Source organism: Trachypithecus francoisi, unplaced genomic scaffold (assembly GCF_009764315.1).
Source record: "Trachypithecus francoisi isolate TF-2019V2 unplaced genomic scaffold, Tfra_2.0 Lachesis_group12, whole genome shotgun sequence".
NCBI lineage: Eukaryota > Metazoa > Chordata > Mammalia > Primates > Cercopithecidae > Trachypithecus > Trachypithecus francoisi.
Genome location: NW_022681457.1, coordinates 11,495,868 through 11,510,477, shown reverse-complemented (window position 1 = coordinate 11,510,477; position 14,610 = coordinate 11,495,868). Strand labels below are relative to the sequence as shown.

At 57.0% G+C, this 14,610-nt stretch overlaps 1 protein-coding gene across 4 annotated transcripts in view; it reads left to right on the top strand.

Moving 5' to 3' along the window:
• ZNF787 (zinc finger protein 787) overlaps window positions 1-14,063 on the top strand; it is a 33,948-nt gene extending 19,885 nt beyond the window's left edge. For all 4 annotated transcript variants that reach the window (XM_033224538.1, XM_033224540.1, XM_033224539.1 and 1 more), the window contains exon 3: window positions 12,347-14,063. In XM_033224538.1, coding sequence (XP_033080429.1) covers window positions 12,347-13,413 — 1,067 coding nt within the window. In that variant the 3' untranslated portion in view covers window positions 13,414-14,063. The remainder of the gene's footprint in view (window positions 1-12,346) is intronic.
• Window positions 14,064-14,610: the final 547 nt, after the last annotated feature.

Below are 14,610 nucleotides of genomic sequence, written 5' to 3'. Positions count from 1 at the left end.
GGGGGAGAAACTGGGATGGGGTTTTTTTTTTTTTTTTGAGACGGAGTCTCGCGCTGTCACCCAGGCTGGAGTGCTGTGGCCGGATCTCAGCTCACTGCAAGCTCCGCCTCCCGGGTTCACGCCATTCTCCTGCCTCAGCCTCCCGAGTAGCTGGGACTACAGGCGCCGCCACCTCGCCCGGCTAGTTTTTTGTAGTTTTTAGTAGAGACGGGGTTTCACCGTGTTAGTCAGGATGGTCTCGATCTCCTGACCTTGTGATCCGCCCGTCTCGGCCTCCCAAAGTGCTAGGATTACAGGCTTGAGCCACCACGCCCGGCCGGGATGGGGGTTTTGAGTGCATTGGCAGGAGCGCATGCCCTGGGGGGCGCACACCCCGGCCCCAGGCTGCCCCGCGCCTCAGTGGGTGAGCACCGTCCTGTGCCTCAGCAGGTGGGCGCCGTCCCGCACTGCCACAGCCCTCGAGGCCTGCCCCCGCCTTCTCCCTCGCATACGCCCTGGGCCTTTGAACCTTTTTGAAAATGCTGTGGAAATTTCGAGTGTGTGGACGTAGTGTGATGAGTCCCACTTCCTGTGCCAGCGATTCGCGGCACTGCCAGTCCCTTTCTGCCTACTGTGACTCTTTTTCCACAGTGTCGTAGAGAATGTATCCATCATGTCATTGTGTCTGTAAATTCTCCAACATGTAAGGACTCCTTAAAAAAAAAAGACCCTACAGGAAGCTGATCTCACCTAACAGCATGTCATTTTTTTTTTTTTTTTTTTTGAGACGGAGTCTCGCTCTGTCACCCAGGCTGGAGTGCAGTGGCCGGATCTCAGCTCACTGCAAGCTCTGCCTCCCGGGTTTATGCCATTCTCCTGCCTCAGCCTCCCGGGTAGCTGGGATTACAGGTGCCGCCACCTCGCCCGGCTAGTTTTTTGTAGTTTTTAGTAGAGACGGGGTTTCACCGTGTTAGCCAGGATGGTCTTGATCTCCTGACCTCGTGATCCGCCCGTCTCGGCCTCCCAAAGTGCTGGGATTACAGGCTTGAGCCACCGCGCCCGGCCAGCATGTCATTTTTTAGGAACGTCGTCTAATCTAGCCCCTAGTCCTTGTTAAAATAGCCTGTGGTCTCCAGAATGCTTGTCTTTGAGTAAGTTCATCTTGAATTTTACAAGTCACTCGTAAACTCCCTCTCTTTGTAGAAAGTAGGTCTCAGGTCCCCTTGTCCAGCCCGCTGGGCCGGGCTGCCCCGCTCCCTGCCGGCCCTGCATCTGTGGGAGTGCTGTTCCCCACTGGGCAGCTGGCTCCGGGGAGGGCCTGCGCCTGGTGCCATCTCTGGAACATCACCCCCGTGTGACGCCCTCGCTCGTGGAGGATGGTTGCGCATGCTCCGAAGCTGCTCTGGCGTTCGGGTAACTCCCGTGTGGGGTCCCGCCTACACGTGTCCCTCCTACGATGTGACAGTGACAGACATTGTGGGGGGGAATGGCCGGGGTTGGCCTGGCCCCAGTGTATGTGGGCCCTTTTTCTCTGGCCTCTTGCTGAGGGATGTGGGGGCCCATGGGGCAGGCCTCTGGAGAGGAGTGTGCCCTGGAGAGGCAGGGGAGCGTGCCCGGCGGGCAGAGAGAAGAACCAGCAGGGCTGTCAGCCCACCTGGCCCCAACCTCTTCTGCGGAATTAGTGTCCAGGCCCTCAGCCTACCTTGTGGGGTCCTCAGACAGGGAGGAGGCAACCGGCGCAACTTTCACTGTCTTGCATGTGAGGAGTGGCCTAGGGAAGGTTGAGAAGGAGGCAGAGAGAACCAGCAGCAGGAGGCGTCCAGCATGGTTGCCCCACGCAACCCCAACCCTGCAGTGCTGGGGTGTGGGGCAGGGCGTCCGTGTCCTGTGCCGGAGACGGGAGATGCTGGTTGGAGTGCCAAAGAGGGGGTTGCCACCCGAGCCGGGCTGCAGGCCTTGGGGTAGACGCCGTGTGGACCCTTCCTCAGCTCCTGATTTCCGTGTGTCCTGGCACCTGCTCTGGGAATACATCCCGAGTGTGGCCGCTTCTCTGCACTGTGACCCCAGCCCTTACACACAGTCACAGCGCTGGCCTTCCCGCGACCTCTGTCCCTACCCTTGTCCCCTCCTGAGCCTCTTGGGGAGGAGGCGAGATCCTGGTGCCATGCCCAGAACCCTGTGAAGGTGTCCTGGCTTGATGGACTGAGAACCTGCCGCCTGCCCAGCCCTGCAGCCCTGCATGCCATCACCCCGTCCCCCTCCCAGCTGGTCTCGGCCCCCAGCCTGCGTGGCCCTGCTACAGTTTTCTTCCGCAGAGGGTGTTGTGTGACTCGCACGTTCTCTTTTTTTTTTTTTTTTTTGAGACAGTCTTGCTCTGTCACCCAGGCTGGAGTGCAGTGGTGTGATCGCGGCTCACTGCAACCTCCACCTCCTTGGTTCAAGCGATTCGCCTGCCTCAGCCTCCCGAGTAGCTGGGATTATAGGCACCCGCCACCACGCCTGCCTAATTTTTGTATTTTTAGTAGAGACAGGGTTTCACCGTGTTGCCCAGGCTGGTCTCGAACTCCTGACCTTAGGTGATCTGCCTGCCTCGGCCTCCCAGTGCTGGGATTACAGACGTGAGCCACTGCGCCCGGCATGACTCCCCTTTTCTGTCCCCTTCCACCAGCTCTCTGCTCCATGAGATGCTGTCTCAGCAGAAGTGTCCCCGTGTCCTCCCCCGTGTGCCTGTCCTTCAGCTTCCTGGAGATCACTCCCTGGGGTGCGCAGGCCGCTCAGGGTGCAGACTGTTTAACCAGAGGGTCCTGTCTCGGGGGCCAGGCAAGGCTTCGTTCACGGAGGAAGGGGCTTTGGGCTGCACTGCAGGGGATGTGGTAGTGTGGCTCGAGAGCCCTGGGAAGCCACTGGGCAGTGGAGATGCTCTCAGCTGCTGTTAACAGGGAACCCAGACAGCGCTGGCCCTAGCCCAGAAGGACTCGATATGTTCTCCGGCAGCCGGCCTGCAGGCCCGACAGCTCCAGGGCGGCCTCTCTCCTGAGAGCCGCTTATCTCTGGGCTCAGGGCCCCATGCCCCTCACTGTGATATCCTGGCCACACCAAGGCAGTGCCTCAACCCCAGGCGGTGGGTCCCCAGGAAGCTCCTGCGGTGTCCTGCTGTGCCTCTTCTCTCTGGCACCCCCCTATCACCCAGGCTCCATCACCCTGCAGCTGTATCACCAGGCAGCATCACCCTGCAGCATGGGGTTGCCTGTCCTTGGGCCTCTCCTTCTGAGGAGGGTGAGAGGAGAGTGGGTTCTGAAGCTCCCGGGTAGCCCTCACTGGCCAGGGCAGGTGAGTCCCCCCGACCCAGAGGAATCCCAGGCAGCCCACACTTGCAACCTTCTTGTGAGAGGGAAAGGAATTGGACTGTGGGTAGCCCCCGGCCATGTGCCCTGTTCAGAGAAGGTGTCCCTGTGGAGGCTTGGGTGGCTGGAAAGCTTTCTGTGGCTGCTGTGGGGAGAGCGGCGGGCCTGGAACCCCTGGCACGCGTCCCTTCCATGGAGCTGTTTGGGCCCCGGGCTCCTTGCCCCAGGCCCATGGCTTTGCCTCAGTGTCCCTGGAGACCTGGGTCAGGGGACGGGGCCTCGGGTGCTCCCTGGGGGTGCTCTTGCTGGGCTCAGCACGCTGGGCTTCAGCATGAGGTTGTCTCAACGGAAGTCTCCACGCCCCTTCTCCCCCACACCTCCCGAAATTCCAAAGGTTTGAACCTCCCTGCCCCATCTCTTACTGGAGGTCACTGCAGTAGGGTTGCCCCTGCTGATGACCGGAAGGCCCCTGACAGGCAAGGCACGGCAGGGTGCTGTGTGTCCCCTGGGCCAGGTGGCTTTGTCCCCGGGGACTCGGCTTCCTCCGTGTTAGTAAACTGGCTCTGCAGTGCCTTTGCAGTCGAGGCCGCGAGTAGTTTATCCCTCGCCCCGTGCCTACATGCAGGAACCCAGCCAGATAAAAAGAAATACACGAATTTACAGGGGACCATAATGAAAGTTCCGCAGGACAGTTCTTCCTGTGCTAGCAGCACGTGCGCTGTTTCCTCCTCCTGCCTCCATTCTGTTTCATTTACATGCTGGCCGCCGTCCACGCAGTCCATCCGCCTGCCTGCTGGGCTGAGGCCCGCAGTGGAGACGCGAGGCGTGGCCTGTGGTGGGTGCGACGTTCACGGCACGGCGTTTGCCACGTGCGGCGTGGTGAAGAACTGCATGTGAGATTGGAAAGAGCCATAAAGCCAGTGTTCTTTCTGGTTAGATAGATTGACCGGGGGCATTTTTGAAACCTTAGAAATTTTGTGATTTTTTTCTGTATTTGGATATTTCTGGGTGTGTGTTCCGATCCTCTGAGCTAATTCTGTTAGGAATAATGGCCAGTGCTTCATAATCGCGTCCCGTGTGCCCGCAGTCAGCGCAGCCCCCTTAGGTGGTTATCTTGTTGAATTTGCACAAAACCCCACGAGGTCTGGGTGCTGGGGAAAGAGGGGCCGAGACACCTGCCTGGGCCGTGGAGCTGGGGGCTGGTGGGTGGCGTGCAGCCTCCTGCAGGCTGAGGCCGGGGTCTCCTGAAGCTCTCAGGAGGGTGAGCCCCATGGCTCTAGGCTGAGCGGCACTTTCCAACCTGCCTCCTGGGGCCTTTTCCCCTGATGGCCCTCGATTGAGTTCCTGATGTTGAGTGGGTGAGGAGTGTGGGACCAGGCAGCGACAGCTCAGGCAGCCTCAGAGCTGGTCAGATAACAAAATAGACATTCTGCTTCTGAGGTGGGAGGTGCCAGCAGGAAAGTTTCAGCCGGTGTCTGGGAGCTGGGGTTCTGGCTGCTCTCGGGTGAGCACGGGCTCCATGTTTCAGCGCACCCTCTTTTTTCATTTCATTTTATTTTTATTTATTTATTTATTTTTTTGAGACAGAGTCTCACTCTATCACCCAGGCTGGAGTGCAGTGGCACGATCTAGGCTCACTGCAACTTCTGTCTCCCGGGTTCAAGTGATTCTCCTGCCTCAGCCTCCTGAGTAGCTGGGATTACAGGTACCTGCCAACATGCCCGGCTAATTTTTGTATTTTTAGTAGAAACGGGGTTTCACCATGTTGGTCAGGCTGGTCTTAAACTCCTGACCTCGTGATCTGCCCACCTTGGCCTCCCAAAGTGTTGGGATTACAGGCATGAGCCATCGTGCCCAGCCTATCTCTTTTTATTTTTTGGAGACAGGTTCTCACTCTGTCGCTGAGGCTGGAGTGCAGTGGTGCCATCTCTGCTCACTGCAGCCTTGATGCTCTGGGCTCAGGCTGTCCTCCCACCTCAGCGTCCTGCGTAGCTGGGGACTCCAGGCACACACCACCCCACCCAGTTAGTTTTTTTTTTTTTTTTTTTAAGAGACAGGGTCTCACTATGTTGCCCAGGCTGGTCTCAATTTCCTGGGCTCAAGTTAACTGCCTGCTTTGGCCTCCTGAGTAGTTGGGACTACAGGTGTGAGCCACCATGCCCGGCCAGATGACAGTTCTGAGTCTTGGGTGATGGCAGAGCAGCCGCAGCATGGCCCTTGAGTCTCCTGTATCCCTGCATAAAAACACAGCAACCAGGTAGCAAAACTCAAGTCCCCTGGACCACAGTTGCAAAGTTACTAGGTCCTAAGGTACCCCCATGAGTTCCAAAATACAGTAAGATGGCGATAAACTTACCATCGAGGCCTCTGTGGTGTTAGCATCTGACTGGGAGGAGGGAAGCACAGGAGAGCCACAAACGGCCTCCAGGTATTCACTGCAAAGGTGGGCAGGGGAGTCGGGGTCACTTTAGGACCAGCTGCTGAAGTAGGAACTGTTTTGTCCAAACCAGGGTAGTGGGGAGAGAGGCTGGTGGGAAGGCCCAAAAGGGGCTGGGGCAGCGCAGGTCCTGCAGCTCTGGAAGCAACCAGGTGAAGTGCTGTGCAGGGCAGAACCTCATGTGGGGAATCAGAATCGAGCTGGGCCCCCCTTCCTTGGCAACAGAGGAAGGCAGGAGAAGGTGCTGATGACAGCGGGGACAGCGGCTGTAGCATGTGCCTCTGTACAGGCTGGTTGCTGCGTTTTTTTTACCTGCTGCATGAGAACCTCTGAGAAGTTAGAACAGCTACCCTGAACCGAGCCTCCTTCCAGAAATTCAAGGAAACTTACACATAAAAAATGAGCAACAGAAAAAAATACTGAGTTCAGCCTTCCCAAAAGTGATTATAATAACAAAGAAAAGGAGCAGGATAGCATTTCTACAGACAGGCAGGCCAGAAGTGCATCCCAACAGGATCAAGATCATTTAGTACAGGGTCCCCAGTCGCTGGTACCAGTACTGCTCCGTGGCCAGTTAGGAGCCAGACCACACTTGGGGAGGTGAGTGGAGCATGAGCGAGCATTACTGCCTGAACTCCACCTCCTGCCAGGTCAGCGGCGGCATGAGATTCTCACAGGAGCGGGAACTGTACTTGTGAGGGGTCTAGCTTGTGTGCTTCTTACAAGAATCTTATTTTTTGAGACGGAGTCTTGCTCTGTCACTCAGGCTGGAGTGTGATGGTGTGATCTCTGCTCACTGCAATCTCCACCTCCCGGGTTCAAGCGATTCTCCTTCCTTAACCTCGCAAGTAGTTGGGATTACAGGCACACAACACCACATTCAGCTAATTTTTGTATTTTTTTTTAAGTTAAGATGCGGTTTCACCACATTGGCCAGGCTGGTCTCGAACTCCTGACCTCAGGTCATCTGCCTGCCTTGGCCTCCCAAAGTGCTGGGATTATAGATGTGAGCCACCAAGCCTGGTCCCTTATGAGAATCTAATGCCTGGTGATCTGAAGTGGAACAGTTTCATCCCCGAACCATCTGCCACTACCTCCCCACCCTGTCCGTGGAAAAATTGTCTTCCACAAAACCGGTCCCTGGTGCCAAAAAGGTTGGGGGCCGCTGATTTTGAACGAGCAGAGACAGTGCAACATGTGAAAGAACAACATAATCACAAATTCAGAAACGAGGGGGCAGCCTCAGCAAAGATTTGGAAATAAGAACAAAAACCTTTCAAAATGAAGACTAATGTAGAAGGAACTCAAGAATAAAAACATCGTTCCTTAAGAAAAGTGAAGGGAAAAAGGAGGATCATTTTAAAATGAGAAAAAAAAAAAAAAAAAAGGCTGGGCATGGTGGCCCACGCTTGTAATCCCAGCACTTTGGGAGGCCAGGGCTGGTGGATCACTTGAGGCCAGGAGTTTGAGACCAGCCTGGCTAACATGGAGAAACCCTGTCTCTACTCAAAGCACACACACACAAAATTAGCCAGCTGTTGTGGCTCATGCCTGTAATCCCAGCACTTTGGGAGGCCAAGGCGAGTGGATCACTTGAGGGCGGGAGTTCAAGACCAGCCTGGTCAACATGAAGAAACCTTGCCGCTACTGAAAATGCAAAAAAAAAAAAAAAGAAACCGGGCATGATGGCTCACGTCTGGAATCCCAGCTACTCAGGAGGCTGAGGCATGAGAATCACTTGAACCTGGGAGGCGGAGGTTGCAGTGAGCCAAGATCATGTCACTGCACTCCAGCCTGGGTGACAAAGTGAGACTCCACCTCAAAATAAATAAAATGAAAAAACATTAAAACAAAGTAAAGGAAACAAGTTAGGAAAAGAAAATCCAACATATGGATAGGCAGAGTCCCTGAAGAAGAGACCCAAAGCAAAAGAACAGAGTGGATAGTAAAAACTCATTCAAAGAAACACCCCTGAACGCATGGAAGCTGCACATTGAGAGAGCAAATCACAGTTGCTGCACATTAAGAGAGCAAATCACAGTTGGTTGCGTTAGAATCGCTGGACTCTAAAGGGAGTCACCGATCCTTCCTGGCAGAAAGTGTGGATGACTTGGAAAGTCAACACGACTATCCTCGGACTTAGCACTTTATGCCAGGAGAAAATGGCATTATGACTCACGGAAAAGGGACCTCAGATGGGAAGGGCACAGACAGGCTACCCAGCAAGAGCCCGATGAACCCCATTCCTCTGTGCCCTTCCTGAGGAACCTAAAAGCGAATGAGCCTCAGACAACTGACCAGAGAGAGGAGGGATGGGAGGAGGGTGTGAGCAGGTCATTCTCAGCTCCGAACACATCTCAGTCAGCCAAGATCTGCACCTGACGGAGGGGATGCAGCCGAGAAAACAGAGGGGAAGGAGGACGGTTCGTGCAGCACAGTCCAGGAGCCGTGCCTGGCAGTGGTAGCAGTAGCATTGTTACCCTGAGATCGCGTGTGCACCCACCAAGAGGGTCACAATGTGGGGTATCCCACTTCCGCCATCTTCTGCGCCTATGGAATATTCCACTTCCGCCATCCCCTGTGTGTATGGGCTATCCCACTTCCGCCATCCCTTATGTCTATGGAATATCCCACTTCCGCCATCCCCTGTGTCTGTGGAATATCCCACTTCCGCCATCTGTGTCTGTGGAATATCCAACTTCCGCCACCCCGTGTCTATGGGGTATCCCAGTTCTGCCATCCCGTGTTTATGGGGATCCCACTTCCGCCACCCCCTGTGTCTATGGGGTATCCCAGTTGCGTCATTGCGTGTCTATAGGATATTCCAGCTCTGTCATCCCCTGTGTCTATGGAATGTCCCACTTCCGCTATCCCGTGTGTCTGTGGAATATCCCACTTCCGCCACCCCGTGTCTATGGGGTATCCCAGTTCCGCCATCTCCTGTGTCTATGGGGATCCCACTTCCGCCACCCCCGTGTCTATGGGGTATCCCACTCCCGCCATCCCCTGGATCTATGGAATATTCCACTTCCGTCATCCCCCAGTTCCAACATCCCCTGTGTCTGTGGGATATTCCAGTTCTGTCATCCCCTATATGTCCTTGAGAACCAGGATTCTCCATGGGGCAGAAGGGAGGTGCAGATGTCGCAAAGAAAAGGCTAAATGCTTTTAAACACCTTGAATTTTTATGGGAAGTATCAGCGTGAACTCAGGAATTTTATCTTAAAAAAAAAAAAAAAGCATTTCCAGATTTTGCTCTAGAAACATTATCTCCGGTGGAGAGAAACCTGGACTTCCTGGAGTAGTGGTGCTGCAGATGCGGCAGGAGGCGTAGGGTTAGAGCCTGGGGCGTAGGGGTTGGTCGCCCCCGCCCCCATGCCCTCGGGGCCTCAGCCGAGTTCTTCAGTTAGAGAAGGACAGCGATAGTGTTGGCCATGGATTAAATGTGGTAATCCACAGAGCACATTTAGCCCGGGGCCAGGCGTCTGGGGACACTGCCCTCCCCAAAGGGTAACTGCTGCCACCATCGGAGTGGCCCCGGCCCGCATGGTTTCTTTCTTTTTTAATTGAATGAGAACCCTTGTGCTCCTCACTGTGCTATTCTCTTTCTGGGAATTCGCTGAGTCCCTTTAAAGATGGTGCTGTGAGGTGGAGAAAACTGTTAGCCTCATCGCTCCTGCGAGGGTGAGGCTTCGGCTTTGGCTTCGGTTTCGGCTTTGGCTTCGGTTTCGGCTTTGGCTTTGGCTGCGGCTGGCTGCGGCTGCGGCAAGCGGAGGGGCCCATCTTGGCCCATGCGTGGTGCAGACAGAAAGTCTTGTCAGAACCAGTCTGTGCCTGTGAAGCGCGGTTTCCTGGGCCTTACTGAGATGCAGCATGGGAATGTTTGCGCAGAGCCCAGGAATCTGCAAAATGTAAAAGAGCCCTGCTTTTTAAGTAATTAAACCCTGTCCAGTTAACAGTGCTTAACTCATACTTAGAAAAAGTAGTGCAGAGATGCCTGTAGAGAAGCCAAATCGCCTACGGCCTAAAGCGGAAAACAGCTTCCACCTCCTGCCCTCCCCCACTCCCAGTTTGCCTCTAGAGGAAGGAGCCCCTCCATGCACTCTTTAGGGATCTCCCTGGTTCTAGGTAAAGAGCTCACGCAATTGCTTTGCTAGTTGCAAATCTAATGGGAGTTGAGGACATGGCTTCCATATCCTCTCCCCCCTCTCCGCGCACTGCCCGCCCGCCCCAGTGCCCCATCTTAGCTGCCCCTGTGTCACAAGTTTTGTGTTCAGAATTCATGTCGTCATGACTGTAAAGGCTGTTCATAGCTGAGTCACAGGGAGCACTGCTATACTTCCTTTCTTCACAACCTCGGAAACAAAGCAGTTATTTTAATTAAAGGGGTAGAAGCACTTGTAAAGTTCAGATAGTATGGCTCGGTTTATGGTGACAAGCAAATCTCTTTCCTATCTGTCCCTTTCTGTCCCCTTCAGTCACACCGCCTGGAGGCAAATAGCTTTGATGTTTGTTTTTAATTCTCTCTATATCTTTAAGTAATGTGCCTATAACTTACAACATTTTAAAATTATGTTGGCAATGCAGTGGGCTCCATGCCGTCTCTCCAAAAGGTTCCCCCTTCCTGACTTCTGGAGTTTTTTCTTCTGCCGCAGGTGATTCAAGAGCCATATTCGAATACTCTGCCTTGGAATAGTGATTCTCACACTGGAGCTGGCATCAGAATCACCTGGAAGGCTTGCTGAAGCACAGTCCCTGGCCCAGGACTTTCTCATATAGTGGGTCTGGAGGGAGGCCTGAGCATAGCGTTTTTGTTTTGCTTTGTTTTTAGATGGAGTCTCTCTCTCTTGCCCAGGCTGGAGTGCAGTGGCATGATCTCGGCTCACTGCAACCTCTGCCTCTCGGGTTCAAGCCATTCTCCTGCCTCAGCCTTCCAAGTAGCTGGAACTAAAGGCATGTGCCACCACGCCAGGCTAATTTTTGTATTTTTAATAGAGACAGGGTTTCGCCATGTTGGCCAGTTTAGTCTTGAACTCCTGACCTAAAGTGATCTGCCCACCTCGGCCTCCCAAAGTGGTGGGATTACAGGCGTGAGCCACTGCTCCCGGCCGTGCATAAATGTTTTTAATATGTGCTCTGTGGTGCAGATGCTACTGGTCGCAGGATCCCCCTTTGTGTAGCACTCCCTTAGCGTTTAGGGTGTGCTGCACGTGGGGTGGGAGATTTAGCGGTGGGCGGCTGCAGTTGTCAGTAGATGGCTGTTTGTTGGACCCAGACTACTAATGCGCTTCTGGGCATTGCCACTTTGCAATTGTGTAGCTGTGGGCCGTAACTCGACTCCCTAGTGCCTCAGTTTCTCCCTTGTAAAGGCTCAGTTTTGTGCTCCCACCTTATGAGGACCTGACGCTGAAGTGTGCAGCGCAGGGGGGCGTCATGGCCCTTCCTTGCGTGTTTGCCAGCGTGGCATCTGGGATGGTGTTTGGGCTCTGTGTGCTGGGCACCATGCCAGGTGTTGGGATAGAGACAGGAGCTTACAGTCTAGTAAGGTCAGGAGTGAGAATGTTGTAATTGTGATTCACGCTTGGAAAAAACCCTGTGGGGTGCACCTGGGGTGCTCACGGGGGTCAGAGATGCACCTGCTGAGGCCTTCCCACCTGATTCTGTTGCTCTGGACCAGGCCCCAAGGGAGAGCAAATGTAGAAGCTGCACAGGGACCCTTCTCAGGAGTGAATGAGCTGGGGAGGAGGCAAGCCTGTCCCTCCTGGGAGATCCCCCAGGGCAGGCCTGGTGCAGATGCGTGAAAGGCCTTGTTGGCTGCTGGAAGGGTGTCCTCAGTGTAAAGATGAGCAGGCAAAGCCCTGTGTGCCCGAATTGTCCTCACTGAGGAGATAGGAGCCCCCACACCCAGAGGCTGGCCAGAGCCTCTGTAATGGAGGCCACGTTGAGCCAGGTTTTACTTCCAGGTTGGGAGGTGGGGCTTTCATGCTCCTCTCCAATGCTATTACCTGTCTGCTTCCCCCTGTTTGCAGCCAGCATTGTCCTCCTGGAGCCTGAATGTGACACATCACTCCTTGGCAGGCACGTCTTCAGGGTGCCAAACCCACTCCCTGGCTCAGGTCCAGGTGTCCAGGGCTGCATGCAAGCCCTGCGGTCTCTCTGCCCAGTGGAGTCTTTGCCCGTGGGCCTTCCTCATCCTCTGTCCTCGGCGTCCGGGCTGGTGTTTTGGGTTTCAGGGGTCCTTTCCTGGGAGCCTTCCGTGGATCCCGCCTCTCGACCATGCTGCTTATGTGACTGGTTGTTTACAGATCAGACCTTCTGTGTTTGCGGTCATTGTTCTGGAGGTTGTGGGTAAACCGAGGGTCTTAACTCTCACAGAGCTGAGGTCTTAGCTGGGGAGACGGGTAATAAATACTTAGTAACATGCAGGGAGTGATGCGCGCTCTAAGGACACCAGGGCAGGTCCGCGCCAGGGGGAGCCTGGAAAGGCTCCCTGGTGAGCGAGGCACTGGAGGCCAGCGTGGCAGCAGAGGCAGGAGTGGAGACCTTGCCTCTCTGACTCACATCCCCCTACCCTCTTGCCTTCCAGTGGACATCCTTATCATGGATGACGACGACGTCCCCAGCTGGCCTCCCACCAAGCTGTCCCCGCCCCAGTCTGCACCCACAGCCGGCCCCCCTCCCCGGCCGCGGCCGCCCGCCCCCTACATTTGCAACGAGTGTGGCAAGAGCTTTAGCCACTGGTCCAAGCTGACGCGGCACCAGCGCACGCACACCGGCGAGCGGCCCAACGCCTGTGCCGACTGCGGCAAGACCTTCTCGCAGAGCTCACACCTGGTGCAACACCGGCGCATCCACACGGGCGAGAAGCCCTACGCCTGCCTGGAGTGCGGCAAGCGCTTCAGCTGGAGCTCCAACCTCATGCAGCACCAGCGCATCCACACGGGTGAGAAGCCCTACACCTGCCCCGACTGCGGCCGCAGCTTCACGCAGAGCAAGAGCCTGGCCAAGCACCGGCGCTCGCACAGCGGCCTCAAGCCCTTCGTGTGCCCGCGCTGCGGCCGCGGCTTCAGCCAGCCTAAGAGCCTCGCGCGTCACCTGCGGCTGCACCCGGAGCTGTCGGGGCCCGGCGTGGCGGCCAAGGTGCTGGCGGCCAGCGTCCGGCGGGCCAAGGGGCCCGAAGAAGCCGTGGCGGCGGACGGCGAGATCGCCATCCCGGTGGGCGACGGCGAGGGCATCATCGTGGTGGGCGCGCCGGGCGAGGGGGCCGCGGCCGCGGCAGCCATGGCGGGAGCAGGGGCCAAGGCCGCGGGGCCCCGGTCGCGGCGCGCCCCGGCCCCCAAGCCGTACGTGTGTCTGGAGTGCGGGAAGGGCTTCGGGCACGGGGCCGGGCTCCTGGCGCACCAGCGGGCCCAGCACGGGGACGGGCTCGGGGCGGCGGGGGGCGAGGAGCCGGCCCACATCTGCGTGGAGTGCGGGGAGGGCTTCGTGCAGGGCGCCGCGCTCCGGAGACACAAGAAGATCCACGCCGTGGGCGCGCCCTCGGTCTGCAGCAGCTGCGGACAGAGCTACTACCGGGCCGGCGGGGAGGAGGACGACGACGAGGAGGCCGCGGGCGGGCGGTGCCCCGAGTGCCGTGCTGGGGAGGGCCGGTAGGGGAGGGGCCCGGGGGGGGGGGGGCGCAGGGCCCCTCGGGCTTGGCGGGAACGACGATGTGCAAGACCAAGAGACCCAGGGAGCAGCGGATGGGGTGCAATGGACCCCGCGCCGTCCACGTGGGGCACTGGGGGGCATTAGGGCCAGTTCAGTTCTCCGCCTCGAGACTCTGCACCCCCTCTCAGCCTGGCCCGCCCTTCCTAGGTTCTCGGCCTGCGAGCCGGAGCCAGAAATGGAGAGAACGGTAGAGGCCGAGCGGCTACCAGGCCTCAAGTGGAAGGCCGTTCTCCCTCCTCTGCCTCAGCGGTCCTGGGTGGGGGTGCTGCGAGGAGTGGAGAAACCAGGCCCTTTGCCTTCAGAGGGTCCCAGAGAGGGAAGGGAAATAGAGGCCCTTTTCTCTTTTTAGAATTTTCTTTTATTCAGCCCACTTTTTGACTACCCCACCCACCCCCATCCATTTTTTTTCCCCCGCCTTCCGGGTCCCGTCCTTCCTTAGAGCTCGAGTCGTTCCTTCCCCTCCTGGATTCCGGGTAGCAGAGGCAGCCCCTGTGCCCAGCAAAGCCCCGCAGGAGGTGGGTGCCCGTTTGTCCCAGGCCTGGGCGTGGTGGAGGAAGGGGTGCTAGAACAATAAATGGCACTATCCAAATGTCCCCCTCTGCGTGGTTCTTGAGTCCGGGAGAGCGGCAACAGGGGTAAACAGAGGCTTCCACTGGGGCAGTAGCAGAGTGTCAGCTGCGCCCGCGGAGGGCCCTGGGCAGGGCGACCTGTCCTGAGAGCTCCTCACTGCGGTACGGGCGCTCACAGGGCCTGGGAGCCCCTTGTAGATGGGGCAGGGCCAGGTCTGCCCACTGCAGTGGAAGGAGCCCTGCGGCCTCAGCTGCCCTCTTACCGGGGCAGCTGGCTTCCTCACTCCTATCGTGACTCGCCCCCCGCTGACCCCAAAAGTGGCTGGGGGAGAGGGCAGGGATGCCACAGTCCAGCTGAGCGCTTAGGGCAATTCAGACAGCGCACCTGCCCGACAGACTTGGTCCCACAGAGCTGGCGCAGCCACCCTGGCAGATGAGCGCTGTTGTTCATTATCAGAAGGGGCTCTGCCATGGCGACTGGTTTCCCGGACCCACAGCCCAGGTCCTGAGGACCCATATTCTTGGGGGCTTATTCCTGGGGGCTTGGGAGGCCACAGGGAGGGGCCCAACG